Source organism: Magnolia sinica, chromosome 8 (genome assembly GCF_029962835.1).
Source record: "Magnolia sinica isolate HGM2019 chromosome 8, MsV1, whole genome shotgun sequence".
NCBI classification, from domain to species: Eukaryota; Viridiplantae; Streptophyta; class Magnoliopsida; order Magnoliales; family Magnoliaceae; genus Magnolia; species Magnolia sinica.
This window is the reverse complement of record NC_080580.1, coordinates 26,400,631-26,426,894: the sequence shown is the minus strand read 5'-3', so window position 1 is coordinate 26,426,894 and position 26,264 is coordinate 26,400,631. Positions and strand designations below refer to the sequence as shown.

The window sequence follows — 26,264 nt, the reverse complement described above, 5'->3', positions numbered from 1 at the left end:
CTTGTGTTGTCCTATTAATTTGTTGCACTGTCTCGATGATTAAATGAATGAATTTATCCGAATGCTCCAACTGTGTTGCCAAGACCCTCTCACGTCATCGTCGTCTTCGATTTCGGTTGGAGGGATTGATTCGTTTGAGCAAGGGTACAATACTTTCATCCTAATATCACAATATGTTGGTTTACTCTTAATAATTTTGTAAGTTATAGATATAGCTCCTTGTATGTAGTCTCGACACCAACAATAATAGTTTTCAACTTTCCACTCGTGTACGAGTATCACATGTTTTCACATACTAACTCCCTGTTATAAGAGAATAGGATGATTCTCATAGCCATTATCTAAAAACCAATACAATGACATATTATCAATGAATCGTTAAATAATAAAAGCATACCATAAGATATAACTTGGTTAAATAATAGAGGACCGAGAACTCACTTTCCATAATAGATGAGAATGATGCAAAGCTTAAGGAAATAAAGAATAAGCAAAGCGTTAAAATTTCAAATAAACAACTAGAGCTTATATGGATTAGAGCTTCAAAGATATGAATGATTTCATGTGGTGCTCGTTAAATTGAGCGAGGCTATCTATCATGGAATTGAGTGAGGCAAGCATGAAAATTGACCGATGGGAAACTAGAAATTCAGCGAGGAAAGCATGAAAATTGACCCATGGGAAACTAGACTTCATGCATTCAATATACTTGTATTTTCCTATTGTATAAAATGTATATAGGCTACTATTAAAGTGCATGGACTACAAGTGTAAGTTTGACTTAATCTAAACCTTATTGAGTGCTCAATGTTCACAGTCTAATTTACGATGGAAATTGAGAGAGGCAAGCATGAAAATTAACCCATGGGAAACTAGAAATTGAGAGGGGCAAATTGAAAATTGAGCGAGGCAAACTAGAAATTCAGTAAGGCATATTAGAAATTGAGCGAGGCAAATTGAGCGAGGCAAAATAGAAATTGAGCGAGGCAAATTGAAAATTGAGCGAGGCAAACTGAAAATTGAGCGATGCAAACTAGAAATTTAGAGAGGCAAACTGAAAATTGAGTGAGGCAAACATGAGATTGAGCGAGGCAATGAAGAAATTGAGCGAGGCAAGCTAGAAATTAAGTGAGACAAACTAGAAATTAAGTGAGGCAAACGTAAAATTGAGCGAGGCAAACTGAAAATTGAGCGAGGCAAATTGAAAATTCAGTGAGGCAAACATGAAATTGAGCGAGACAAACTGAAAATTCAGCGAGGCAAACAGGAAATTGGGCGAGGCAAACACGAAATTGAGCGAGGCAAGCTAGAAATTGAGCGAGGCAACCACGAAACTGAGCGAGCCAAACACGAAATTGATCGAGGCAAAAATGAAACTCATCGAGGCAAACATTAAATTGAACGAGCCCTAACATGAAATTGAGCGAGCTTCAAATGGAATTGAGCAAGTTTCACATGAATTTGAACGAACAACGCATAAATTTAACTAAGCCTAACAAATGAAATTGTACAAGCCTCATTTGAAATTCTTCAAGCCTAACATGGAATTAACTAAACTTCACATGAAATTGAACGAGTAGTCGCTCATTTCAATTTCTGTGAGTTCTTGTTCAATTTCAAGCGTGCAATGGCTAAGTTTGACCAAGCACCCTTGGTGAATTACTAGCTGAATTTGCATAGGTAGTTAGTGAATTGCTGTTGAATGCTACAAAGGGAAGTAACTATAAACTTGACCTTAAATCCATTAGCATTTTTTAAAGATCTGTACCTTCCACAACTCTAGTACCGGTCAAATGCAAGTTGAGGAAGGATGCTTTGGAGTGAAGAATATTTTGAAAATTTTCAAAGATTGCAGATAACCCAAACGGAGATAACCCGGAATATTAGAAGTGTATAAATGCAACCAGTTCGAGGGATTTCACGTAACCCGGATCATGATAAGATGAAAAAGGGCAAATGTAAAATGATAATATCATGCGCGGAAGATTCTAGTGAGAAAAATTATATATAAAAAAAACGTGCGCATAGGCTATTCCTTACGAGGGAATAAAAGGGATGTTATTAGAAAAGTCGGTGTATTTTCGTCCTTAATTAGTATGTCCGTACGTGAAAGGTAGACTGGAAAAGTAAGTTTGGGTGGGATCAGATAAGACGCTGGGAAAAAGGTCGCGGCGGTCAATTTCTCGAAAGTACCTGCACTAGGAGCTCAGGTTGAGCCCACTGTGATGTTTACGAGAAATCCTCCCCGTCTGGCTGTTTTGTGAGTTTATTTTTGGACATAAGATGGATTTTAGGACATAAGGGCAAAAAAGAACCATATCCGATGCTCAAGTGGGCCGATAATATGATAATTGATAGTCCACACTCGAAATATTCATGGGGCTGCATAAGTTTTGAATCATGTTAATATCTATATTTTCAGTTCATCCCGGCATTATTAACAGTAGCGATGGCATGTAAACATCACTGTCGAACCCAGAAAGGTTTCAATGGTAGGAATTTTCCTAGCCACCTTTTCTTTTCGTACGCCCATTGAGTCTTGGATCTTCCTCAATTTTGGTCTCATTTCTTAAAATGAGCTCACAAAACGGATGGACCGAGTGGATTCCTGAAAACATCACGGTGGGCCACATAAGTTTCCAAAGCAGGAACTTCCAGGCTTTCGCAGGAAATCCGCGTAGTTGGGTGTGGAATAACAGAAAACAAAGTCCACCAAATTGGCGGGAAACGGATTGGCAACTCCCCAGCCACCAGCCAATGCCTGGTGGTCGGTGCTCTCTGTGACCCACCATGACGTATGTGTTTCATCCATGCCGTCTATTTATTTTTATGCATTATTTTATGATATGAGACTATGAAAGAGATATATCCCAATCTCAAGTGAACCACATTACAGGAAAAAGGGTTGAACGAACATCGACAATTAAAAACTTTTTGGGGGCCATAAAAGTTTTGGATCAAGCTGATATTTGTTTTTTTTTTTTTTTTTACCTTCATCTGGGTCTGTATGACCGAATCAACAGATTGGATGTTAAATAAACAGTACAGTCGGCCTTAAGAGGATCTTAATGGTGGATATCCAATCACTATTGTTTTCCTGTGGTGTGGTCCACCTGAGATTTATATCCTTCTCGTTTTTGGTGGTGATTCTAAAATGATCTTTAAAAATGGATGAACGGCATGGATGAAACACATACATCATGGTGGGGCCCACGGAGCACTGACCATAAGCCACCGGGCTAGTGGCAGGGGGAGTAGGCATTGCCTTACTTGTTAGCAATTCGTCATTCCGGACGTTAGACTCCTTCGCTCAGAAATCCTGCATTTTATCAACAAATGCACCCGGAGACCACCATTTCTTAAACAACCTCCTCCTCCTCGAAGCTACCAGACTCCATTCCTATCCAAGAAAAGCACCAAAACCTCACTCCAAAGCAATGGCAACTGGGTAATTTTCTAAAAAAAAAAGATCAAAACATTTTCACTCTCCATTTTCCTTTTCTGTATCCCATCTGTTTCTCTGGATTCTCTTGAATTCATGTATTCTTTTTTGTGTTGGTATGAGTTCTGCCTGTTGTAGTCCATCTTCTTCGTTTTTCTACTTTATTATGTTTGTTTTATTCAGCGAGTATTCTCCTCCAAAACTCAATTTTCTTGAATTTCTGTTTTTTGGGTTTGGTTGTTTTTTGTTTTTTGTTTTTGTTTCTTGAATTTCTGTTTTTGTGTTTTTTATTTTTATTTTTATTTTGTGTGTTCTAGTTTTATTAAGCTGATGGGAATGTACGTCTTTTGTTCATTTTCTTTTTTTTTTCTTTTTTTTCATTCATTTTGCTTTTTTGGATTTCTGTTCTGTTGATTTTGTTTTTTTTGAAAGATGATGCAATGTTATTAAGGCCGGCTGCCGAAAAAACAAACAAAAACAACAAAAGAAAAGGAGCAGAAAACACAATAGAAAACAACAAAGAAACAAACAAAGCTAAACGCCAAAAACACTCTCAGGGACTCCCAGAGCGTGTTGAATTTATTTATTTTTCCTTTTCCTTTTTGTATATGTGTGATTTTTTTTTTCCCCCTGAGGGTGTTGAATTTATTTAATTTTTCCTTTCTTTTTTGTATGTGTTTTTTTTTCATGCTCTAGGTTCATTAGTTGATCGATTAATGGTTCTTTTGTTGTTTATTCTTCTTTATTTTTCTTTTTTTAGTGCTACTCATGTATTTAATTTCTAATTTCTTCTCTCTTCCAAACGTCATTTTTTCATGGATTTTCTGTTTTTGGGCTATTGCTCCAACGTTCTTTTCTTTTTCTTTCTTTTTGTGTAGAGGGGGTACATATATTCTTCATGATTCTTCTCGAAACTCAATTTTCTTGGATTTTTCTTTCTGGGTTTTCTCTAATTCATGCTTATCTCTCTATATTTGTTTGATTTTTCTGGAATTTCTAGTTTTATTAAGTTGGACTAATTCTGATTTTCTCCTTCTTCTTCTTTTTTTCTTTTTTTTGTTTGTTTGTTTGTCTGTTTAGAAAGTTGCAGGAGGTTCTTCCCCCAGTCCTGGATTCTACTTCCGAACAACAGACTCTTTTCGATTGAACCACGAGGTCGAATAATAATTACCATATTTCTTGATTTTGTTTTTCTTTAATAATCCAACCGGAGCAGAGAAGAACCAAATTACTTCTGTGGCACTCTGTTATAACTGGACATTTAGTGCGGATGCGGCAATCAGCTGTCCAGACAATTCACTGGACATTTCCCATGGTAGATTGTACGCTACTAAAATGCTCCTATTGATCAGTTGATCTTAATCTTGTGATCAATGACTTACAAATGGATGGTAGGCAAGATTATTTTCAACAGTCAGTGTTGAATAGTAAATGGTTCATCAGTTGGATGGGTAAGATTGTACAATCCATGTTTGCTGATAGTGGTCTATCCACTGTGGGGCCACCTGTTAAACAGTCTGGATGATGGGTAATTGTACTCTGTGTTGAATTGAAGTGCAACGCACCCGTTAGAAAGATCAAATTGTTTTTTTTTTTTCTTTTCCATTTCCATTACTGAGAATCTGTGTTTTCTCTTCTTTCTGTTTTGTGAAGGATGTATGTAACTTATACATGCCCATATGCACAACGCACGTGGATTGCTAGAAATTATAAGGTTTTTTTTTTTTTTTTCCCCATCTTTATGTGATTTCCTGCTCTATTGTTCCGAATGTCTTTATAATTGTATCATTCATTTGTCAATAAGACTTGTTTGCTCTTTTTCTATTTTTTGTGAGTGAGTAGGGATTGCAGGATAAAATAAAATTGGTTCCTATTAATCTGCAAAATAGGCCTGCTTGGTACAAGGAGGTCTACCCTGGAAATAAGGTCCTACTCTCTCTCTCTCTCTCTCTCTCTCTCTCTCTCTCTCTCTCTCTCTCTCTCTCTCTCTCTCTCTCTTCACACACGACACCCGACACACACACCCATGCATACCATAGTGGGATTTCACCACCTATGGGTTTCAAACCCAAGACCTTGTGTTGGAACTCCTCGGAGTCTACCACTGGGGTAAGGACTCGAACCCCAGGTCCTACTCTGTCAGCACTTCATGCTTTGTGAATCTTCTTGATATATGTAGCTGTGAAACTGATGGAGGCATTACTGGCTTTTTTATTTTGTTTGTTCCATAAGAATGGTTTGTAAATTTCTGGGAATGCAATGGAGGATGTGGGTTTAAGGGCAAAATTATTTCTGATGGGTACAAAAAAATTGAATAAATAGGAGAAATAGGGCTGTGAATGACAATTTCATTAGATGGGGAGCATTTTTAGGACAAGTGGTACAAGGGTGAAAGCTTGCAATTGCAAACAAATGAGTGGAAGCATTTTACCTATAGATGATACTAATAAAATTTATTTTTTCTACCAATAAAAAATTCAAATATATTTTTTTTTCCTTCCTTGAAAGGATATAGTTTGATAGTAAATGAGGTAAATACGTATTACTGCAACTGCTAATCCACGGGGCAGATGATTCTCCAAAACACATGTTATAGTAAGGACTTGATGATTGGTTTGAAGGTATTCTGTTTATGATGGTAGAAATAGATGGGATTATTGGTTCTACTATCTAAAATCCAAAAATAAAGCATGTAGGTGGGTGAGAAAGAAGAAAAGAATGGGTTTTTGCACAAATATAATTGAAAGAAGTGGATTTTTTAGGGTTTCTCATTCTACAAGTGAATATTTTCATTAACATTAATATCAATATTATTATTTTATTCCAATCAATCACTTCCATTAACATGTATATGGTCTAAAGGTCTTCTTATAGACCTCATTTGAATTATACAATGAATCTGGACTGATAATTTAGGTCTAGAATAAATCCTAAACCTTTTGGCCCTATTTTGTGGACACCTAAAAGCGAGTTCATTTCATTATTGTTAACAATAATTTTGTGCTAGAGATCTTTATCTCTAATTCACAATGTCTTCATGTTAATAGTAATTATGTATTAGAGATAAATATCTCTAATGCATAACTGTTAAATACAATGAGATGAACTCATTTTAAGCATCTATCAAACAGGGCCTTAGGAGGGTGATACCTAGACTATAAATTAAATACAAAAAGGAAATGAAACAACTAACAAAGATTCTAAACATGTCTTTAATTAACACCTAACCTGGAAATTCATAGAGAGAGAGAGAGAGAGAGAGAGAGAGAGAGGCAATAATCAACAACTAATGACTCTAGAAACTTGGATGAAGTGATCAAAATAGTCATGTGTGTACATGTAGACTATCCAATTGCGTATGTGGATTTATTCAGGTCATCAATTTGAGCTCGTTGATCCCACAATCCATCTTTATCATTGATCTTGGTTTAAATACTCACCACCACCACCACCATCATCATCATCAAACCCTTACCCAACTTATTGGGTCAGCGACACGAATCCTGTTACTCTGTCTCCATCATCATCTTGGTTGAAGCACTACGAAGTTTGGATTCACTAACCATTGGATGATCCCAATCTTCCATCACGATTGTACCCTTGATGGTCATGGGTTGAATTATCTCAATATCAGTTATAGACATTTGCAGCACTCTGTTAGGGACTCTTTGATGTGCTTGATATGCCAGCCAATGGCCTGATTTTTTCAATGGATCAGCTTACGGGATCATTTGGGCAAATCTGATGATGCCGTGAAAACTGGATGCATCAATTCCTTGCAGCTCCGAACAAAACTTGCACTTCTTGAGTTGATTGTTAGTACCTACCCATTAATGGGATTTTCATGTCTTGCCCTTCATGAGCTTTTTTAGGAACTGATGATGTAGGCCAACATGCATTCGCGTTCCATGGATTTCTTTCACCGGTTAGATTGGTAGATCATGTTACTTCATTAAAAATAAAAATTAAAAATGCCACTTCCTCATTTGCTTCTTCGTGGTTTGTGTCTTCCCTTGCTTTCACTTAGCTTCCTGATTTTCTACATCTTTCCTTTTGTTTCAAGCTTTTGATTTGTGTATGTGTTAGTCAACCAACCATTGATCCCCTTTGATGGTATGAGGCAATCACACAAAACAAAAGAGGTATGTCTGCACTTCAACCACCCAGCTCTAGTTCAATGATCAATATCCTTCTCAATTTCTCCGCTCTCATGAATTATTGGCACAGGATATACTCCAGAAATCACCTTTGATAGGAATTGTTGGTATGCTGGTCGCCACTTGCCATGGTAGTGATATACCCCGGAAATCACCTTTGTAAGATGATCCTATCTTGCTGATATCCCCCTCGTTAAATGAGGATAATGGGTATGCAGTTCTATCAAAATGGCTGGGGATCAGTTGATAGGAGAGACATTAGAGCATGATCCATTCCACGATAGGGCACACCAGATCAACAGCTTATGTTTCTGAATGGTAGATCTTGCTATTCCATTGATTGGTTGAACATAAAAGCGACAATGGAGTATCCTTTCTCACCTCAAAAAAGAAAGAGCGAAAAAAGAGGGCATTCTATTAGGAAGCTGCTCAAAATCTGTTTCTACACAATGAGAGATGTTCTAATCTGAACTGCTGCTCTCTAGGCTCTACATGATTCCTTCCAAGTTCTTTTTGAAGGAAAAATACTTTCCAGACTTGGAGACTTGACTTCAAATTTACTGTTCATATCACTGTGACAGAAATGATAATCATCCCATAATGATCCATTGGGGGGCTGTGAATAATTTCCTGATGCGCCCAGTCCATACGGTTGCTTCCATACTGTTGATTTTTCATGGGTTCCACAATTGATGATGAGGCCTAAAGTGATTAGTGACCTACAAATAGAATGGTAAGAAAAACAAAATACAACAATCAGGAGAAAAGGACAAAATTTTCATGTCTGAGATCTTCTAATGTACAAGATAGTTGTGGCGTTCCTGGTCATTGTTATGGCATCCTGTTACTAAGTAGCATGGAAGGACACAATTCACGTCCTTAGGCATCAGGATAGGATATTTCTCAAAAAAAAAAAAAAAAAAAAAAAAAGAGAAAAGAGAAAAGAAAAGAAAAGAAAAGAAAAGAAAAAGAAAGAAAAAGGGAAAAAAAGAAAGAAGAAAGAAAGAAATAAAGAACTATTATGATGTCCTTTCTAGATGATGAAGCTTTTCCTCGACAATGCTCATGTGCATGCTCTAATATATTCCAGGTGCCTTCGTTGGAGCACAATAATGAAGTCAAAGGAGAGAGTTTGGATTTGCTCAAATACATCGATAGCAATTTCAAAGGCCCGGCGCTTCTCCCTGATGTGAGGCTAGGAGAATCCGTTTGCACATTGATACTAATCGTTATTTTACCATCAATATTCTGATGATGATGCTCTGAAAAACTGTAGGATCCTGCCAAGGAGGAGTTTGTGGAAGAGCTGCTTTCATACTCTCATACCTTCAATTCTGTCAGCTACAGATCATTTCCCCAAGAGACTGTACCAGATGAAGTTGGTGAGACTGAAAGTTTTTGGCTTTTCATGCATTTGAGGATCTTTTACACTTCGGTGTGCAATGATCATCTCATGGTTTGTTGCCACACTATGTTTGTACACATGTCTGGGTGGGTATAGTCTGAACCATCCAGTGGGAACAAAAACCACTATGACTGAATGATACCAGCATCAGATTAATAGATCTACCTCTCTAATCTGGAGCATTGGCAGTTCGATTTTTAGCATACATATGCACGATACCAATCAACAGCTAAAATTCTGCATTTCGATGTGCTTTTTCCACTGTGGATCATCCACAGTAGCATCGACTGGATGGATGGTATGGATTCATGAGCCATACAGCTGAGTGCAACAAACAAGTAATGGTTCATTGCACAATGCGTCTGAGTTGGCCTTTGTTTGTTTAACCTGAAAAAATGAAGATATATCTGATTCGAGCTGGCTTTCATGAATAATGTGCATCAGGTGCTACCTGTGATCATCTGGAAAGCGCTCTTTCCAAATTTGATGATGGGCCATTTTTCCTTGGCCAGTTCAGTATGGTAAGCATTGCCGTTGTTCATGTGATTCTATGTAAACTATTTTGTTTTTCTTAGTTCCAGTTAAATCAAATGATTTTCTTCACAGGGAGTTATTTGTTACTCCAGCTGTATGTGACGCTTGATATGCAGAAAGTTGGAAATTGTAGACCTGGCACAAAGTTAAACCGACTCAATTGTGGAACCCACAGTCATGAGTTGAGGTCCAAAAATCAGATTGGTGGATCAATCCTAGCATCTGATTCATGGACTTTTTTTTTTTTTTGCTTGCAATATTGGGTGTTTTCCATTGTTAACCATCCAAAGCATCGACCAATTTGATGGTCAGATAATCAAACAAGCATAACGTTTGGTTAAAAAAGGCATCGAAACTGGCAGACAATATGGATGGTTCAATTTGAATTATGATATGCTATGTATGCTGTCTTAAGTAATTTCTGAGTGCCTGCGCATCATCCATCATACTCTGCCAGACTAAGAGTTTTTCTCTTTCTTCATTTATCTGTTTGTTTTGCAAAATACTATTGATATGGGTTCCATTTGATAGACCATTATAAAATGCAAAGCAGATGGATATTATATTATTTGTATTTTTGCTTAAATTGATGTGTTCAAATGGTAACCTGAATTTTTCTGTCTCTATTTTGAAGAGGTTGCGCCGTTGAGTCAAAACATGTACAGGTAGCCGGCACATCCCATTCCATACATGTAGGCCCATGTTTAGGTGGTACCAACTGCTTCATGGTCCCTGCCATGGATGGTTGGATGCTCCCAAAAGTCTTCTAGACTGGACTGCGAACCTCCTGATTGATGGTCTACCAATTGATGGAAAAGGAAATAAGTGACAATTCACATTCGACAGAAAAAAGTACGATGATTTAAGGATTAAGATCTTCTGATCTGGGATATTTCTGGGCATCTCCCATGCATGGTGTGGCCCATAGGTTTGATGTTTTGGATCACCAGGCTATGGGACCCACATGTATAATTGGGAACACAAGGAAATGGTGCATTTGCTGAGGTTTAGGACATTACACCAGAAATGCTTCAATAATATTCAATTTCTAGCTCTAATATAATTGAAAATCTGGCGTATTTTCAATGGGAAGAAAGCCAAAGATCGAATGGTTGGGATATTCCCGTATGAAGACTTTCGGGCATCTCCTATCTGTGATGCCGCCCATAATCTCAATGGTCTTGATCACTGTAGCATGGGTCACATATGTGTGTAAGGCTCATGAAAATAGTTGCCAGACCGAGAAACAAATGCAGGCAATGATGCCTGAAATGTTTGTTTCTACAAGAAAAGATATTCAGTTTTTTTTTTTTTTTCCTCCTCTCTTTTTCTTCTTTTTGTGTGGCAAGGGGAATTGTTATAGAAATCAGCCACAGAAGAACTACCACATGGTTGGAAGCTTATCTCCATCCATGATTTTTGAGGATTGAGATTTGTGCATGTGAGATATTCTTTTGAAAAAAAAAAAGAAAAGAAAAGAAGAAAAATCTTATTTTAATACTTTTAGAAAAATAAAGAATAAAGTGCATTTGAATATTTTTTGTTACCATTATTAACTGATTCATGAGTAACTGTTTAACTTTCAGGTGGATATTGCTTATGCTCCGTTCATTGAAAGATTACAAAACTTCTTTCTGGAATTAAGGAAATATGACATCGCCATAGGCACGCCAAAGCTGGCTGCATGGATTGAGGTATATTCACAATCATATGAAATATTAGTACATGTCTGCAATCTGCTTATATGTTTGATTGCACTTAAGCATATAGCTTTAATGGGTCTCTTTTAGTTTTGTTAGTACGTGGTTAATCCATGAATTCCTCCATCGGGAATAGAAATGCTGAGGTGATTCCGTTTGAGATTGAAGAACAACTTGTGGCGCAACTGCCAACGTGGCATACATGCAAGGGGTCTCTGTGCAGTGGTATTATTGGCGCCTAGTCCGAAAATCGTGGTCCATTCATCAGGTGGGCTGTATGTGGCATCTTCTTTCTAAGAATCCATTTTCATTCACAAGTGGCCCACCCTATGAGTGGACTGGATTGACTTTTGGGACAACATGTTCATGATGGCAGCCACTTGCTCATCCCAAATCCTGTACATGTTTGCCATGATAGTACATCTTCATCAATCACTCCTATTAATTGCCTGAGCACTTTTGATTTAGGAAAATTCCAATGAATCATCTGTTCTTGTGTTCTTACAACACTTCTTGCATAAGCCTGTAACAATTTTGGTAGATTTTGTGGAGAAATTGTTGCAATTCAGCACTTTGGAATTTCTTGTGGAACCAATATGAGGAAAAAGTGGAATATTTCCAATGCAACACTTGGTTTTCCACCAAGAAAAGCTGATATTGGAACTCCAAAAAAGAAAATCTTGATATAACTTCTGACATGTCATTGCCATTTATGTTCTGTACTCATTGTGGGTTGATTGATGCACATGAAGCTAGGATCTTTTGAAATCTATGCCTACAACATATCTCTAGTTGATAATTATCCAATCAGATGTGGTAAATCTGATGTAGAATCAGCTATTAAAACCAGTAGAGCAGAAGTATCTTTCAATTTAACTTGTTTGGGGTTACTTGCAACTCTGTTTTAGTGGATTGGCCCGCTGGTCTACTGTTGGATACAAATTTATTCATGCATACATGAATGATGCATGGCTAGCTAGCTTACTTGGTTGGGAAATAAGTAATAACATACATGTAGAATGGCACAAAAGAGAGATGCTATAGTGCTCGCACTATAAGTTATAGTGCTACTAGTTACATTGGTTCACTTGAACAGTCTTGTTTATTAAGTCTGGAACATGGTAATAAAAATGGTTATGTTACAGCTGTAATGGTAACTGTGGAAGCTGTTATGCAATATGTGGCTGTAACGCTCGTTCTGAAAAAAAATGGCAAATAACAGCCCTATAATGATGTAGCAGCCATTACAAGCCCGTAATGGGCCGATATGTGGGCAATAAAAATTTTCCATTAAAAAAAAATTGACCATTACAGGTCCATAGTGTTTGTATCTTAAGATTTCCTAACAAAAGTGATTCTTTATAATAATGAGGAATTAATGACAGACTGTAAGAAGCAGCTGGTTTTTTTTTTTATGTTTTTTGGAAGGAGAATGGATATTTATTAAAAGACTGCTCAACTACTGCTAAGACAGCAAAGAATTACATGAAGAAAGATCATTGACATAAAAGGTCTAACCGAAAATAGGAAAATGTTTAACATCAACAGGCCCTGCAACCCATTCCAATACATCCCTTATAATTTTACACACCACTTCCTCCCAGGTCCCTGATTTGTTAGAAAAGCAACAGGCATTGTGTTCACCCCAATGTTCCAAGGATTGCTAGAAGGAATAAGTGCCAAATAGGGCCTTTTCCTTTTGCAAGTCGAACATTGTGCCAAAGCCAAAATAATGATTTGACTGAGGCAGGCATCACCCAGCTGACTTCAGAGGCTTTTCGGAGTTGTGACCATACTTGATGCACGAATAGACAATGCAGGAATATGTGACTGATAGATTCTGCATCACCCATACGGAGGCTACATATGTTGGGGAAGATCATGGCCCTTTTTTGAAGGTTGTCAACTGTGAGAATGTGTCTCCTCCTTCCCAACCATGCAAATGAGGTGACTTTTGGCACCATACGACCAGAAAGCATGGAAAAAAGCATGATCTCCCATGGTTGCTTCTGCAGGAATTATGTAGTATAACAACTTAACTGAGAACATGCCCAAGGGGGAAGCCAACCAAATCCAGGAATCTACAAGATTGGGTAGAGGATGAAATGGATGTAACCGATCCAACAGTCTTGAGAATTCTTGTGCCTCTTAATCGGTAAGGCCTCTACGACATGGGGGGCACCATGCTCCCCTTCCATCTTCGCATGAGAAGCACGACGCCACTGATATGTTTCTCGACGGGGATAGGCAAACCAAAGTTAGGAAATCCTTCTTAAGAGAATTGTTGCCACACCAAAAATGAATTTTAGAGCCATCTCTGAGAGGAATTTCAAACCAGATTTCACCTTAGAAGCAACTGAAGAGATGGATTTCCATATGCTGGATGTCCTATATAAAGATGACTTTTTGACCTCCCACCCTCCCACTTCTTGGCCGTTCTTAGCAACTAAAACTTTCCTCCATAATTTCCTTGATTCGAACCCGAACCTCCAAATCCACTTTCTGAGGAGGGCCGCGTTCATATCTTCTAGAACTCTGATTCCAGCTCCTCCTTTGGCAAAAGGTTTAGACTTCATCCCACTTGAGTAGATGGAATTTGAATTTTTCTTAATTTCTCTTGTTTGTCTAAAACAGATTTTAGACATTTGTATAGGGACGTAATATACTGGGAGGTTTGAGAGCGTCTCCTTGATTAGAGTAATTTGGCCTGCCAAAGACAAGTGCCTGTGTTTTCATTTAGATAACTTCCATTGAAATCTCTACATTACCTTGTTCCACAAGTGCTTTGGAGGTCTACCCAAACATAGTGTCAACCCCAAGTAGATAGATGGAAAGGAACATATTCAACTGTCCCCAATCCAAACACATTTGCAAACTTAGATAACTCTTCCTCAGAGAGATCTATGCCAAGCATCTCACTCTTCATAATATTGATTTTTAGTCCCGAGACCTCTTCAAAACAACCACAATTTTTATTTTTGATTTTCGCAAATTATCTACCATAGCTTCATACACTTCGTAGAATAAGAGTGTCATCCACAAATCAAATGTGAGATAATTTTGTCTTGCTCGGGGTTCCACCAAAACATGAAATAAGGCCTGCCTCTTGGCCTTTGGACAACATACTGCTAAGGGCCTCCACCGCCACCATGAATAGATATGGAGACACTGGATCCCTTTGCCTTAGACCTTGCGAAGCGTTGAGGAATCCCTTAGGAGAACCATTCACCAAAATCGAGAATGAAGCCGAAGACACATTCTATCATCCAACTGACTTATTTTTCGCCAAATCCTATTCTTCTTAATATGTACTGAAGGAAACTCCACTCAACGTGATCGTAGGCCTTTTCGATGTCTAACCTACACACCACCCATTTTCTTCCTTGTGTTTTGAATCAATGCATTCGTGTGCTAAAAGTGGAATGCCTAGGATTTGTCTATCCACCCCGAATGCTCCTCGATTCCTCGATATGGTCGTTGCTGATGTGAGCAACGCCTTGAATTTATTTGCTAACACCTTTGCTAGAATTTTATATGAGCTTCCAATGAGGCTAATAGGGCAGAAATTTGTTATAGATTCTGCTCCCTTTTTTTTTTTTTGGAATTAGGACGATAAAGATTAGCTCCCATCCCTTCAGGAAGCCTTCCCCTTTCAAAAAATTCCTTAATGAAGTCCACCAACTCCTTAATTGTTTTCCCAAAAGGCTTGATAAAATGCAATAGGAAATTTGTCGAGCCTTAGAGCCTTATCACTCCCCAGCCAATAAATTGTGCCTTTAATTTCTTCCTCCATCACCGACTTCTCAAGGAGATCCCTTTCCTCTTTTAATATTTGTGAAAATGAAATTATCTAAAGATGGACGCAAACCACCATTAGATGTTAGCGGTTTTGTATAGAACTCCACAATCGCTGCACATACTTCATGGTTATTATCAAGTTTGTTACCATCCACTTAGATGTTGCTCATGTGATCGGATCTAGCTCGTGCACTAGCGATTCCATGAAAAATGTTGTGTTCTTGTCACCTTCTTTAAGTCACAAAGCTCTCGATCTCCACCTCCACATTATTTCATCTTCTTTAAGATATTTGGAGAATTTTGTTGATTGGGACAACCTTCTTCGCTGATTTTCTTCAGATAGAAAATCTGATTCTTCCTAGATGTCGATCACATTCATTTCGCTGATAATATTGTAGACCTTTTTTTGATTTTTATGAAAAGAAGCTTTTACTCCAGCTAGATAGCTTAGCTTTAATGAATATAAGTTTTTTCTCCAGCCAGAACCCTGCTGACATCACAAGATTTCCACTAAGATTTAACAAGGTCAGCAAAGTTATCCACTTCCAACTAGACCAATTCGAATCAAAAGGGTTTAGGCCCCCAACTTTCTACTTCAATTTCCAACAGAATGGGACGATGGTCAAAAGAGGTGCGAGGGAGTTCTCTTGATCTAAAAAGAGAATATTTGTCTATCCAGTTACTCAACACCATGAACCAATCTAGCCTCCCCCCCCCCCCCCAATTAGAATGTCTACCATTCTGTTCAGATCCATCCATTTCGCAAAGCCCTTAATGCTTTTAATCATTCCTCCACTAGATTATTATTATTATTATTATTATTATTTTGTGAGGGAATCTGGACATTGAAATCCCCTCCAATTCTCCAATTAACCATGGTAGGTTGAAAGTGTGAATAGAATATTATATATATGGGTTGTTAGGTGTAAAATACCATGTATAGAGAAGCTCTTAAATAACCTTCCTTGTATAGCCTTGTAATGTGGTTATTTAAACCCACCTTTGGGTTGAAGAAAGATAGAAAACATTCTCCAAATTCGTGTGTTTACATGGTATCAGAGCTACGTTTCTGAACCGGCACTCCTTTGATTCCGGTGGTCCCTCATCGATTTCCGGCGGTCCACGATTCCAACAGCCTCCTCCATTGATTCTGGTGGCTCTGTCATCTTCTCTGCAACCTACCTTCATCTCCATCATGCCCCGTAAGCGTGCTCGCTGTCAAAAACCATATCCAGATCCCACTGTAGTTGCGGCCAGTCTCTACCATCTCTAGATCCAGCGGCCCATACCTGCTACACGACCAAAAAAACCTCTAGATCCGCATTAGATTTGGTCCTGCTCTCCATCAACGATTTCGTCCTGCTCGTCAGATTTGGTCCTACTCGTTAGATTTGGTCCTGCTCGTTAGATACGGTCATGCTCGCCAGATCCGGTCTTACTCACCCAGAAATTTGTGGTACATTTCTTCTTCGTGGTTTTTCTTCCTTATGGCATCCATGAATCCCTCCAATAAGATTGAAATTATCCATGTTAAGTTGGATGGGAAAAAATTTTCCCAATGGCAGTTTCAATTCAAACATTTTTAACAGGAAAGATCCTCTATAGCTATGTGGATGGTTCGGTAGGCAAACCAAAGGATGAAAAAGAACTCCTATCTTGGACCACAAATAATTCGAAGGTGGTCACATGGATCCTTAACAGTGTTGAGAGCAACATTGCAATTAACCTCACGTCATTCGAGACTGCATCTGAAATATGGGCTTACTTAAAAAGGTGTTATCAACAATCGAATCATGCCCGTCGCTATCAAGTAGAGTATGAGTTGTCAAAATTACAACAAGGAGCTTTGAGTATACAAGATTTCTATTCTAAACTTACCACCTCCCTTTGGCACGAGATTCAACTTATGGATCCAGTTATTCCCGTTGCGGCGGTTGAGACAGTAAAGATACTTCGTGACACAAGTAAATTGATACAATTTCTGTATAAACTCCGTTCGGAGTTTGAACCAACCCAAGCCACTCTGATGAACCGGCCTCAACTTTCATCTCTTGAAGCAGCTCTATCTGATTTGATGGCAGAAGAAACATGTTTAAAAACTCTTGCTTCCATGAGAGAGGTTGTTCTTGATGCTGCCTTCATTACTCACAATTTTTCAGGAAAGTTACGAGACATGTCGAAAGTAAAATGTTTTGAGTGTAATGGTTTTGGTCATATGGTTGCCCGTTGTCCCACAAGAAAGCAAATAGGAATTCCTCTAGACCAATTACTCTGTTTTGTCAGTATTGCAAATAAGAAGGACATGAGATAGCCAATTGCTCGACTCGCCCTCCTCTACCTCCTCACTACCAGCGACGTGGACGTGCATTTCTGACTTCCTCTCTTGCGAAGCCTGACTCAGATTCATCTGTGGCCCCATTGGTGCAGCCTAATCTCCTTTCCCCAGAACAAATTCAGCAAATCCTTCAAGCGATGGGTTCTTCAGGTTCGATAGGTAATATTGATCCTAGAAATCTTTGGTATATTGATTCAGGGGCATCTAATCATATGACTAAGGATCTTTCTTGTCTAACCGATTGCGTTCCATATAGTAGTGTGGGTCCCATCTACACTACGGATGGGAACCATTTACCTATTTCTCATATCGGGTCCTTGAAAGTCTCACCTTCCTCATCTCACAATTTCTTCCTTCGCAAAGTGTTTTATGTTCCTAAGTTATCTGCTAACTTGATTTCGGTTGCTCAACTAGTAGAGAATAACTATTTGGTTTTGTTTTCTCGGTCTGCTTATTTCATCGGGTTCCTCACCCCCGATCTACAAGCACGTGAGGAGTGCTGGGAAGCGGGATCGCTCGCAGATCACTACGGGGAGGCTCGTAACCCCAGCATAGGCAGACAACACGAACATAGTGTCCCATTCCACCATGCCTCGGCTCACGAAACTGTGGATTAGTTTACTAACTATTATCAATGGGCGTCAGTGGGCGAGGGGTGTTCTAGGTTCCAATAGGCGTGAGCAAACATGGTTAACAAACACGGTCGGTCAATCGGTGGACTAGGTCGCCCAAATTTAGGCGAGCACGAAACACACGACATCGGGTGCAAGCAACTCATGTAGTCCTACTACTATTGCCCATTCGCGTTCGCTCGAATCAGTCGATCTAGTCACAGGACGACCCAACCAACGGGACCACCCTTTCTAATCTCAGATTCCTGACTAACCCAGGGAATGGGCTATGTTTAATGGTATTCTACGCAGCTAAGAGTTTATCTTTAAGTACAGATAGAATAAAACGTACAATACATCAAAGCATGAGATTTCAGGATATTAAAATGAATGCCACTACTCCTAACAACATAAATCAGACATGTGTGCGTATGGTGCCGGACTACCAAAAAATTAAAAGATCACACATCATACATAGTGTAGGTAAATTCAATCATGCGTACAACAAGGAAGAATATGTAAAAATTAGATGCAAGAATGTACATGCAACACAAATCTCATGCCAAAACAATTTGAAAAGTAATCAAACATCAATTTATGATTTCATGCATAATAGGTATACTTATCATATAGATTCCTATATAGGTTTTACTTTAAATTATGCATGCACATCAATCTAGCAACCAAAATCATTAAATTTATCCTAAAATTGGTACTTGGCCACTAAGGATAATGGTCAGCACCTCGTGACGAACCGCTCGATTCACAACGCCCGTAGGGTTAGGGTGTTAGGAAATCATCGTTGAAATGACTAAATAAGCATACAAGCTTATAAGAATTGGAAGGAATTAAACACAAGATCTAAACCTACAAACATAACTCAATACTTACATTCAATCGTCGTCGAATCGACACCAATGAAGGACAATATTGCTAAAGAGGATATAAGAGGGTGAAGGTGCACAAACCCTCATGCTTCCAAGCTCTCCTTCTCTCTTTCTCCTCTTTTCTCCTCTTTCTCTTCTCCCTTTCTCCCTTTCTTTTTTCTAGGGTAAATTCGTATGGGGAGAGGGGTGCCCAAATGAAACCCTTATATAGTGTCAAATTTGGTATAAATGGCCTCAAAGGCTAGGTTTTTACTATACTAGCCCTATGGGAGGGTCTTTCTAACCCCTAGGGCCCACTATGGGGCGTACATATTGATATATACCGTATGATAGTTAGCCATATCGATGATCTACGTATGGACATGATCGGCCCGCCATTTGGATGCGCCGATCGACAGATATGATTAGAAGTCTGTTCAACGGTCACCGATGGTTGATTGGGGCCGTGGCTATACAAATATGAGCAAGGAAATATCCTTACTCTACGTGTGAATTTTGGTCGTAAACCGACAGTCTGAAATTCTCAACTTTACATAAGAGTGAACAGCCTGATTCACTTAAGTTTTAGCTCATTCCTTTAGGGTATTTGCACTTCTCACGCACTCGTCCTTCAACTCAAGTTGAGCGGTTCTGGACACTACACAGGTTCGACTCCCGTGATGGACGTCGAGCCCAATAAGACTGACATTATTCTATAGTTTTGGAACTAGTGGCCTACTAACGAGCGGTTTAGAGCTTGTTCGGAAAATCGAGGCATTTCTTGAATGAATTAGGTATTGAGATTTCTCATGGGCAATGATTAGGGTTTGGATTAACTATGTTTATAGCATAACCTATTTATAATTAATGGAAGTGGAGATTTGGTCATAATTTAAACCGTCGGTTTTAGGCTAAAAGAGTAACAGGGTTAATTTGGTCCATTAGTCAAGATTCGGGCCTTATCTAATTCGGTTCGGGTAGATCTTTTAATTTAGTTACGATTGTCTTGATTAATCAGTGGTAGGTCAGTTAGATTTTAGGCTTTGTGTGAGCAAATCAATTCTTAACTCGGTGTTTAAGTGATCGGGCGGATTTGTTGGCTTCCTACGGTTGATTAATCGAACTTGTGCGGTTCTTTACTGGTACCACCCATGTATAAATTAACATTGAGTGCTAATGGTCAATAAGTGATATTATAAGTTAATTTTAAAAAAAATTAATAATTTTTGGAAATCCAGACCAGTGAAAATCCAGGACGTTACAATATACAACCAAGAAATCAAATAAAATAATATGCAACTAATGATAATGATTAAATAAATTTAATACATAATAACTAATCAAATTAATCGATATGTTAACCTAAAATTTTCAATAGGGAAGATCACCTACCTAATTTAGTGTGACAGATCCCATGTATGATGGCTGGAAATTACGTGTAGACAGTCTAACTCGGTTCTAGTTATACGAAGTTCAACATACTTCTACAAGAGGCGACTCGGTGTATCCGTTGATGTCTTCCAATACTAAGATGTAAGTTGTCTCTCTTTCTCGTTGTTTTCTCTTTAGAACCGACTCTTAGTGCACAAATACTTGTGTAAATCACTCTTGTAATCGATCTAGAATCGTGCTTATGATAGGAAACACTAGTGAGGTGCGGTGCATAGTTTCATTATGTAACAGCTTTCGTTGGAGTTCCACTTTCACATGCCAGATTTGATCTTGGTTGGTGGTTGTGATTACTGCTACTAGGGTGGGCCTTTCAACTATTGAATTGATCTTGGATTGGCGATAGATTGAGAAGCAGTGGCCAAGCTCTTGTTGGCAAGCATGATGACTTTGGAAAATCTTCATCTTTTAGTTTCCTTTTCATTCCGATGTCGTTTGGATCTATTGTAGGAAGCTTGAGGAATCATGGAATTGGAGGTACAATGAGGTTTTTACAATGTGTTTCAAATTTGGAAGTTGTGGCTTTTGCACGTCCGAGGAGTTATAAAGAGGAGAAGAACGTGGGCATATGCAAGTTTCTGATTGGCTGTCACAAGGAGGACTGTTGGAGGACTGATGGCCATTAGATGAAGGATTTTAAATGGTTGAGATTGTGTGAAAAGACCTCACATGGATTGGGAAGAGAAGAAGCTGTATTATAAAAATTGAAGGCTTCCTTGCGCATGCAGAACTCGGGATGATAGGTGGGGTCCATTGAGATAATGAGAAGGAAATCTAAGCCGTCTAGCAGTTTCTATGGACCTAGATGCAAGAAGGTGTTGAAAACGGTGTAGATCAGCATTCATGGTGGGCTGCACTAGAAACTTTTGGGCAAGGGGTTTCAACGGATGGGGTTCCACAATGGTACGGTTCCAACAGACCGTTCGGATTGGTGAGGTGGGTTCTACCATGAAGAATGACGTGCACAGATGGGTTGAGCTCGAGTCTTGCAGGTGCTGGCCGAAGAAGAAGGGAGAGAGGAGCAGGAATCGGGGTGGTTGCAGTGAGAGGACGCACGACACTCAAGTTTCTCTTCTTCTTCTTCTTCTTTTTTTTTTTTTTTAGTGGGCCATATAGAGGCGACAAGGCAGATCCACTCCATTAATCAGGTTTGGTCGAGCATGTTAGGACATGGGCCTAAAAATGCGACTGATCCAAAGCTCAAGTGGGCCACACCGTAAGAAACAACGGGGTTTAGGATACCTACCGTTGAAAAGAAAATGAGATGTTACATTACACTTTCAAATTTTGTTAGGATTTTAGTTGGGATCCAAGATTTTACATTGGATTTCAAATTCTCTTTTAAAGAAGACTTTGAAACCCCCATTTATTTTACAGCACCCAACATATCAAGGATCGCTCCAAACCCCCCAAAATCCATGGTGCCAAAGCTGGCAAAATGATGGATGGCCAGGATAAAATGCCTGCATCGTGCTATAGGGGTCGCAGCGGGGATAATGATTTTCACCATTAAACAATTCGTAGGGCCACCGAAACATTTATTTTCCATCCAACCGGTTCATAAGGTCACAAAGACATGAATGAAGAGGAAAAAAAAATTCATATTGATCCAAAACTTCTGTTACCCCAAAAAGGGTTTCAATGGTAGAAGTTCAATCTCCCACTGCATTTTGCAGTGTGGTCCACTTGATAGTTAGGTCCGTCTTATTTTTCGTCTCAAGCCTTAAGACTATCTCCTCAAATGGATGGATGATTAGGATACAACACATACCTCACGATCAGACCCACGTAGCTTGTTGATGTTAACACAGGAGCTATATAACTGGTGTGAGGTACACCAGCGAATCCGCTTCCGTGAAGAGGATCGCCGACGCTCTTTGAGCTCTGAGTTGTACGAACGGTTCAAAGGAGATCAAAGTTATGTGGACCCACAGTGATGTATTTATAATATCCACACCGTTCATACATTTTGGGCCTGTTTGGCCAGACCGATCTCACGGTATTAGAAGGGATGGGATCGGCGTTATCCCGAGATATGCACGATGAGCCAAACAGACCCGGTGAACTTCTCCTGGTATATAAACAATCCCGTGTATCTTAAAACAATCGACTAACATCACCATCATTACCTTAAAATTGATCCCATCCCTTGGTTGGATAGATTGGAAGGTAAAATTCCGGGATACCCGGGCGTGCCAAACAGACCCAGTGAACTTGTCGTGGGATATAGCAATCCCATGATATTAAACCAATCCACTGACACCACCATCATTACCTTAAAATCCATCCCATCCCTCCTAATCCCATGGGATTCGCCCGCCAAACAGGCCTTTTGACAGATCATTTTGTACCATTACGAAAAAATGAATCATATCCAAAGATCAAATGAACCACACCACATATAGCAGCAGGGATAATGATTTTCACCGTTAAAAATTTTGTAGGGCCTACCTAATGTTTATTTTCCATCTAATCTGTTCAGATATATAGCTGGTGTCAATCCGCTTCCCAACTAAGCACCGACGTCGTACGAAAGGGTCACTGCATCGAACCTGGCTAATTTTCCGTCTAGGAGGGGTCAGGACGCACTCCCTTACGTACCACTTTTGACGACGGCGAGGCGGCAAGGATATGCGCGCGCCGATTGCGTGCTGATCCTGCCCCACAGATCCAACGTGATGGCAGGACTCTGTAGGGCCCACAGTAATGTATATGTTTAATCCACGCCGTCCATCGGGTTTTTTTTTATCTTATTTTAGTGAACAAATCCAAAAGAAAAATATATCTAAAGCTCTAGTGGACCACACCAAAGGAAACCATGGGGATTAAATGGCTACCGTTGAAAAAAATTGGGCACGAAAGTTTTCTATCTATCCATCTTATGACCTTATCGACAGCTTAGACAACAGCTTAGATGACGAATAAACATTAGTGTAGGCCCGGGAAGGTTTCAATGGTGGATGTCATTATCCCCACCGTTTCAGATAATATGGTCCACTTACGCTTTGGATATATTTCAATTTTCAGATCATGGCCTAAAATGATCTGGAAAAACGGATGGACGGCGTGGATAAAACATATTCATCACGGTGGGCCCCACAGAGTCCTTCCAGTATGGAGGTTGGTGCTGGCAGGGTCCCCATGCAATCCGTCTCTGGCCGTATGAGGTTGGGTATGAAATAACAGAAAACGAAGTCCACCATTTGGCATGGCCTTACTTGTTAGCAATTCGTCATTCCTGACGTTAGGCTACTTCCCTCAGAAGTCCTGCATTTTTACCAAAAAATGCAGCCGCAGACCACGATTTCTTAAACAACCTCCTCCTCCTCGAATCTACCGGACTACATTCCTATCTAAGAAAAGCACCAAAATCTCACTCCAAGCAATGGCAACCGGGTAATTTTCTCCCAAAAAAAAATAATAATAATAAATTTTCCACTATCTATTTTCCTTTTCTGAATTCCATCTGTTTCTCTGGATTCTCTTGAATTCATGTATTCTTTTTTGTGTTGGCATGAGTTCTGCCTGTTTTAGTCCATTTTCTTCGTTTTTTTTTTTTAAAAAAAAAAAATTCAGCGAGTATTCTCCTCCAAAACTCAATTTTCCTGAATTTCTGTTTTTCGGTATGGGTGTTTTTTTTTTTTTTTTTTTTTTTTTGTATTTGTGTTTATTTATTTATTTATCTTTTTTATTTTGCATGTTATAGTTTTATTAAGCTAATGGGAATATACTTCTTTTCTTCATTTTCTTCCTTTTAAAAAAAATCATTTTGCTTTTTTATTTTTTTAATTCTGTTTGTTTTATTCAGCAAAAATGCTTCTCTAAAACCCAGTTTTCTTTGATTTCTGTTTTTGTTTTTAGTGGAATTTATTTATTTTGGATTTCTATGTGAGTTTTTTTCCTTGTTCCATTTTTTATTAAGCTGATGGGCAAATGCTTTAGTGTTCTTCTTTTTTTTCATCTTCTTCTTCGTCTTTTTGTTCATTTTTCTTCTTTATCTGTCGGTTTTATTCAGCAATAATTCTCCTCCAAAACCCAATTTTCTTGGATTTCTGTTGTCTGGTATTTTAGAAATTCCTCTCCTTTTTTTTTGGAACGTTAAGAGTTTTATTAAGCTGGTGGACAAATGCTTATTTTGTGCACATTTTTTTTTTTCATTTTTATTCTTTTTGTTTAATTAAGCAATATTTCTCATCCAAAACGCAATTTTTTGGATATCTGTTCTGTTGAATTTTTTTGTTTAATTATTTAATTATTACTTTTTTTTAATAAAGATGATGCAAGGTTATTAAGGCCAGCGGCCGAAAAAACAAACAAAAACAACAAAAGAAAAAGAGCAGAAAACACAATAGAAAACAAGAAAGAAAGAAACAAAGTTAAAGGCCACAAGAAACAAACAAGAATTTATTTATTTTTCCTTTTCTTTTTTTTATTTGTGTGTGATTTTTTATTTTTTATTTTTTTCCGTTAGGGTGTTGAATTTATTTATTTTTTCCTTTCTTTTTTGTATTTGTGTTTTTTTTTTTTTTCATGTTTTTTAATTTGTAATTTCCTTTCTCTTCCAAACGTCGTTTTTTCATGGATTTTCTATTTCTGGGCTATTGATCCAATGTTCTTTTCTTTTTCTTTCTTTTTGTTTAGAGGGGGTATATATATTCTTCATGAATCTTCTCCAAACTTAATTTTCTTGGATTTTTCTTTCTGGGTTTTCTCTAATTCATGCTTCTCTCTTTTTATTTGTTTGATATCTGGAATTTCTAGTTTTATTAAGTTGGACTAATCTGCTTCTCCTCTCTCTCTCTCTCTCTCTCTCTCTCTCTCTCTCTCTCTCTCTCTCTCTCTCTCTTTCTTTTTTTTTGTTTTTTCTTTTTTTCTTTTTTTTTTTTTTATGTAGAATGTTGCAGGAGGTTCTTCCCCCAGTCCTGGATTCTACTTCCGAACCACCGACCCTTTTCGATGGAACCACGAGGTCGAATTATAATTACTGTATTTCTTGATTTTTCTTCTTCTTTAATAATGCAACCAGAGCAGAGATGAACCAAATTATTTCTGTGGCACTCTGTTCTAATTGGACATGTAGTGTGGGCGCGACAATCAGCTGTCCAGACAATTCACTGGACATTTCCCATGGTAGATTGGACGCTACTAAAATACTGCTATTGATCAGATGATCTTAATCTTGTGATCAATGACTTACAAACGGATGGTAGGCAAGATTATTTTCAACGGTCATTGTTGAATGGGAAATGGTTCATCAGTTGGACGGGTAAGATTGTACCATCCTTGTTTCAGTGATGGTGGTCTCTCCACTGTGGGACCACCTGTTAAACAGTCTGGATGATGGGTTATTGTGGTCTGTGTTGAACTGAAGTGCAACACACTGGTTAGAATGATCATTTTTTTTATTTTTTTTCCATTTTCATTACTGACAATTTGTGTTTTCTCCTCATTCTGTTTTGTGAAGGTTGTATATATCTTATATGTGCCCATATGCACAACGCACATGGATCGCTAGAAATTATAAGGTTTTTTTTTTTCCCATCTTTATGTGATTTCCTGCTCTTTTGTTCTGAATGTCTTTATACTTGTATCATTCATTTCTCAATAAGACTTATTTGCACTTTTTTATGTTTTTTGTGAGTGAGTAGGGATTGCAGGATAAAATAAAATTGGTTGCTATTGATCTGCAAAATAGGCCTGATTGGTACAAGGAGATGGTCTACCCTGGAAATGAGGTCCTACTCTGTGAACACTTTATGCTTTCTGAATCTTCTTGATATATGTGGCTGTGAGACAGATGGAGGGATTACTGGCTTTTTTATTTTGTTTGTTCTGTAAGAATGGTTTGTAAATTTCTGGGAATGCAATGGAGGATGTGGGTTTAAGGGCAAAATTATTTAGGATGGGTACAAAAAATTTGAACAAATAGGAGAAATAGGGCTATGAATGACAATCTCATTGGATGGG

General features: G+C 38.5%; 3 protein-coding genes and 1 long non-coding RNA gene across 7 annotated transcripts in view; all 4 read left to right on the top strand.

The window, feature by feature from the left end:
* The first annotated feature begins 3,269 nt into the window (after nucleotides 1–3,269).
* On the top strand, nucleotides 3,270–11,809 carry LOC131253127 (protein IN2-1 homolog B-like). 3 transcript variants are annotated; one of them, XM_058253962.1, is made up of 8 exons: nucleotides 3,270–3,448; nucleotides 4,523–4,597; nucleotides 5,096–5,156; nucleotides 5,285–5,368; nucleotides 8,690–8,788; nucleotides 8,876–8,981; nucleotides 9,449–9,525; nucleotides 11,125–11,809. In XM_058253962.1, exons 3-8 carry the CDS (start codon nucleotides 5,097–5,099, stop codon nucleotides 11,326–11,328), a joined length of 630 nt encoding a protein of 209 aa, XP_058109945.1. In that variant the 5' UTR covers nucleotides 3,270–3,448; nucleotides 4,523–4,597; nucleotide 5,096; the 3' UTR covers nucleotides 11,329–11,809. The 3 variants fall into 3 exon arrangements, with proteins under 3 accessions (XP_058109945.1, XP_058109946.1, XP_058109944.1); XM_058253963.1 differs by lacking the exon at nucleotides 3,270–3,448 and adding an exon at nucleotides 3,459–3,558; XM_058253961.1 differs by lacking the exons at nucleotides 3,270–3,448; nucleotides 4,523–4,597 and adding an exon at nucleotides 4,621–4,893.
* A 4,785-nt stretch (nucleotides 11,810–16,594) lies between these two features.
* Nucleotides 16,595–17,347, top strand: LOC131254186 (uncharacterized). Its single transcript, XM_058255188.1, has one exon. It carries the CDS (start codon nucleotides 16,595–16,597, stop codon nucleotides 17,345–17,347), a length of 753 nt encoding a protein of 250 aa, XP_058111171.1.
* Nucleotides 17,348–23,507: 6,160 nt separating this feature from the next.
* LOC131253124 (protein IN2-1 homolog B-like) overlaps nucleotides 23,508–26,264 on the top strand; it is a 94,271-nt gene continuing 91,514 nt past the window's right edge. For both annotated transcript variants that reach the window (XR_009174933.1, XM_058253957.1), the window contains exons 1-4: nucleotides 23,508–23,693; nucleotides 25,192–25,266; nucleotides 25,762–25,822; nucleotides 25,946–26,032. Coding sequence is in view for 1 of the 2 variants with exons in the window: in XM_058253957.1 (XP_058109940.1) it covers nucleotides 23,683–23,693; nucleotides 25,192–25,266; nucleotides 25,762–25,822; nucleotides 25,946–26,032 (234 nt within the window). In the remaining variant the exon portion in view is untranslated. The remainder of the gene's footprint in view (nucleotides 23,694–25,191; nucleotides 25,267–25,761; nucleotides 25,823–25,945; nucleotides 26,033–26,264) is intronic.
* Nucleotides 23,873–24,534, top strand: LOC131253130 (uncharacterized). The gene is made up of 2 exons (XR_009174936.1): nucleotides 23,873–24,201; nucleotides 24,240–24,534. It is a non-coding gene; the product is annotated as an uncharacterized LOC131253130 (long non-coding RNA).

What these genes read in the sequence shown, in the direction of transcription:
- LOC131253127 (XM_058253961.1), top strand. Translation starts at nt 4,874, where the DNA reads ATGGTTCATCAGTTGGATGG. An exon ending in GGATTGCTAGAAATTATAAG is followed by an intron (nt 5,157 to 5,284) that starts GTTTTTTTTTTT and finishes GTGAGTGAGTAG; the next exon opens with GGATTGCAGGATAAAATAAA. An exon ending in AGGTCTACCCTGGAAATAAG is followed by an intron (nt 5,369 to 8,689) that starts GTCCTACTCTCT and finishes AATATATTCCAG; the next exon opens with GTGCCTTCGTTGGAGCACAA.
- LOC131254186 (XM_058255188.1), top strand. Translation starts at nt 16,595, where the DNA reads ATGGCAGTTTCAATTCAAACATTTTTAACAGGAAAGATCCTCTATAGC.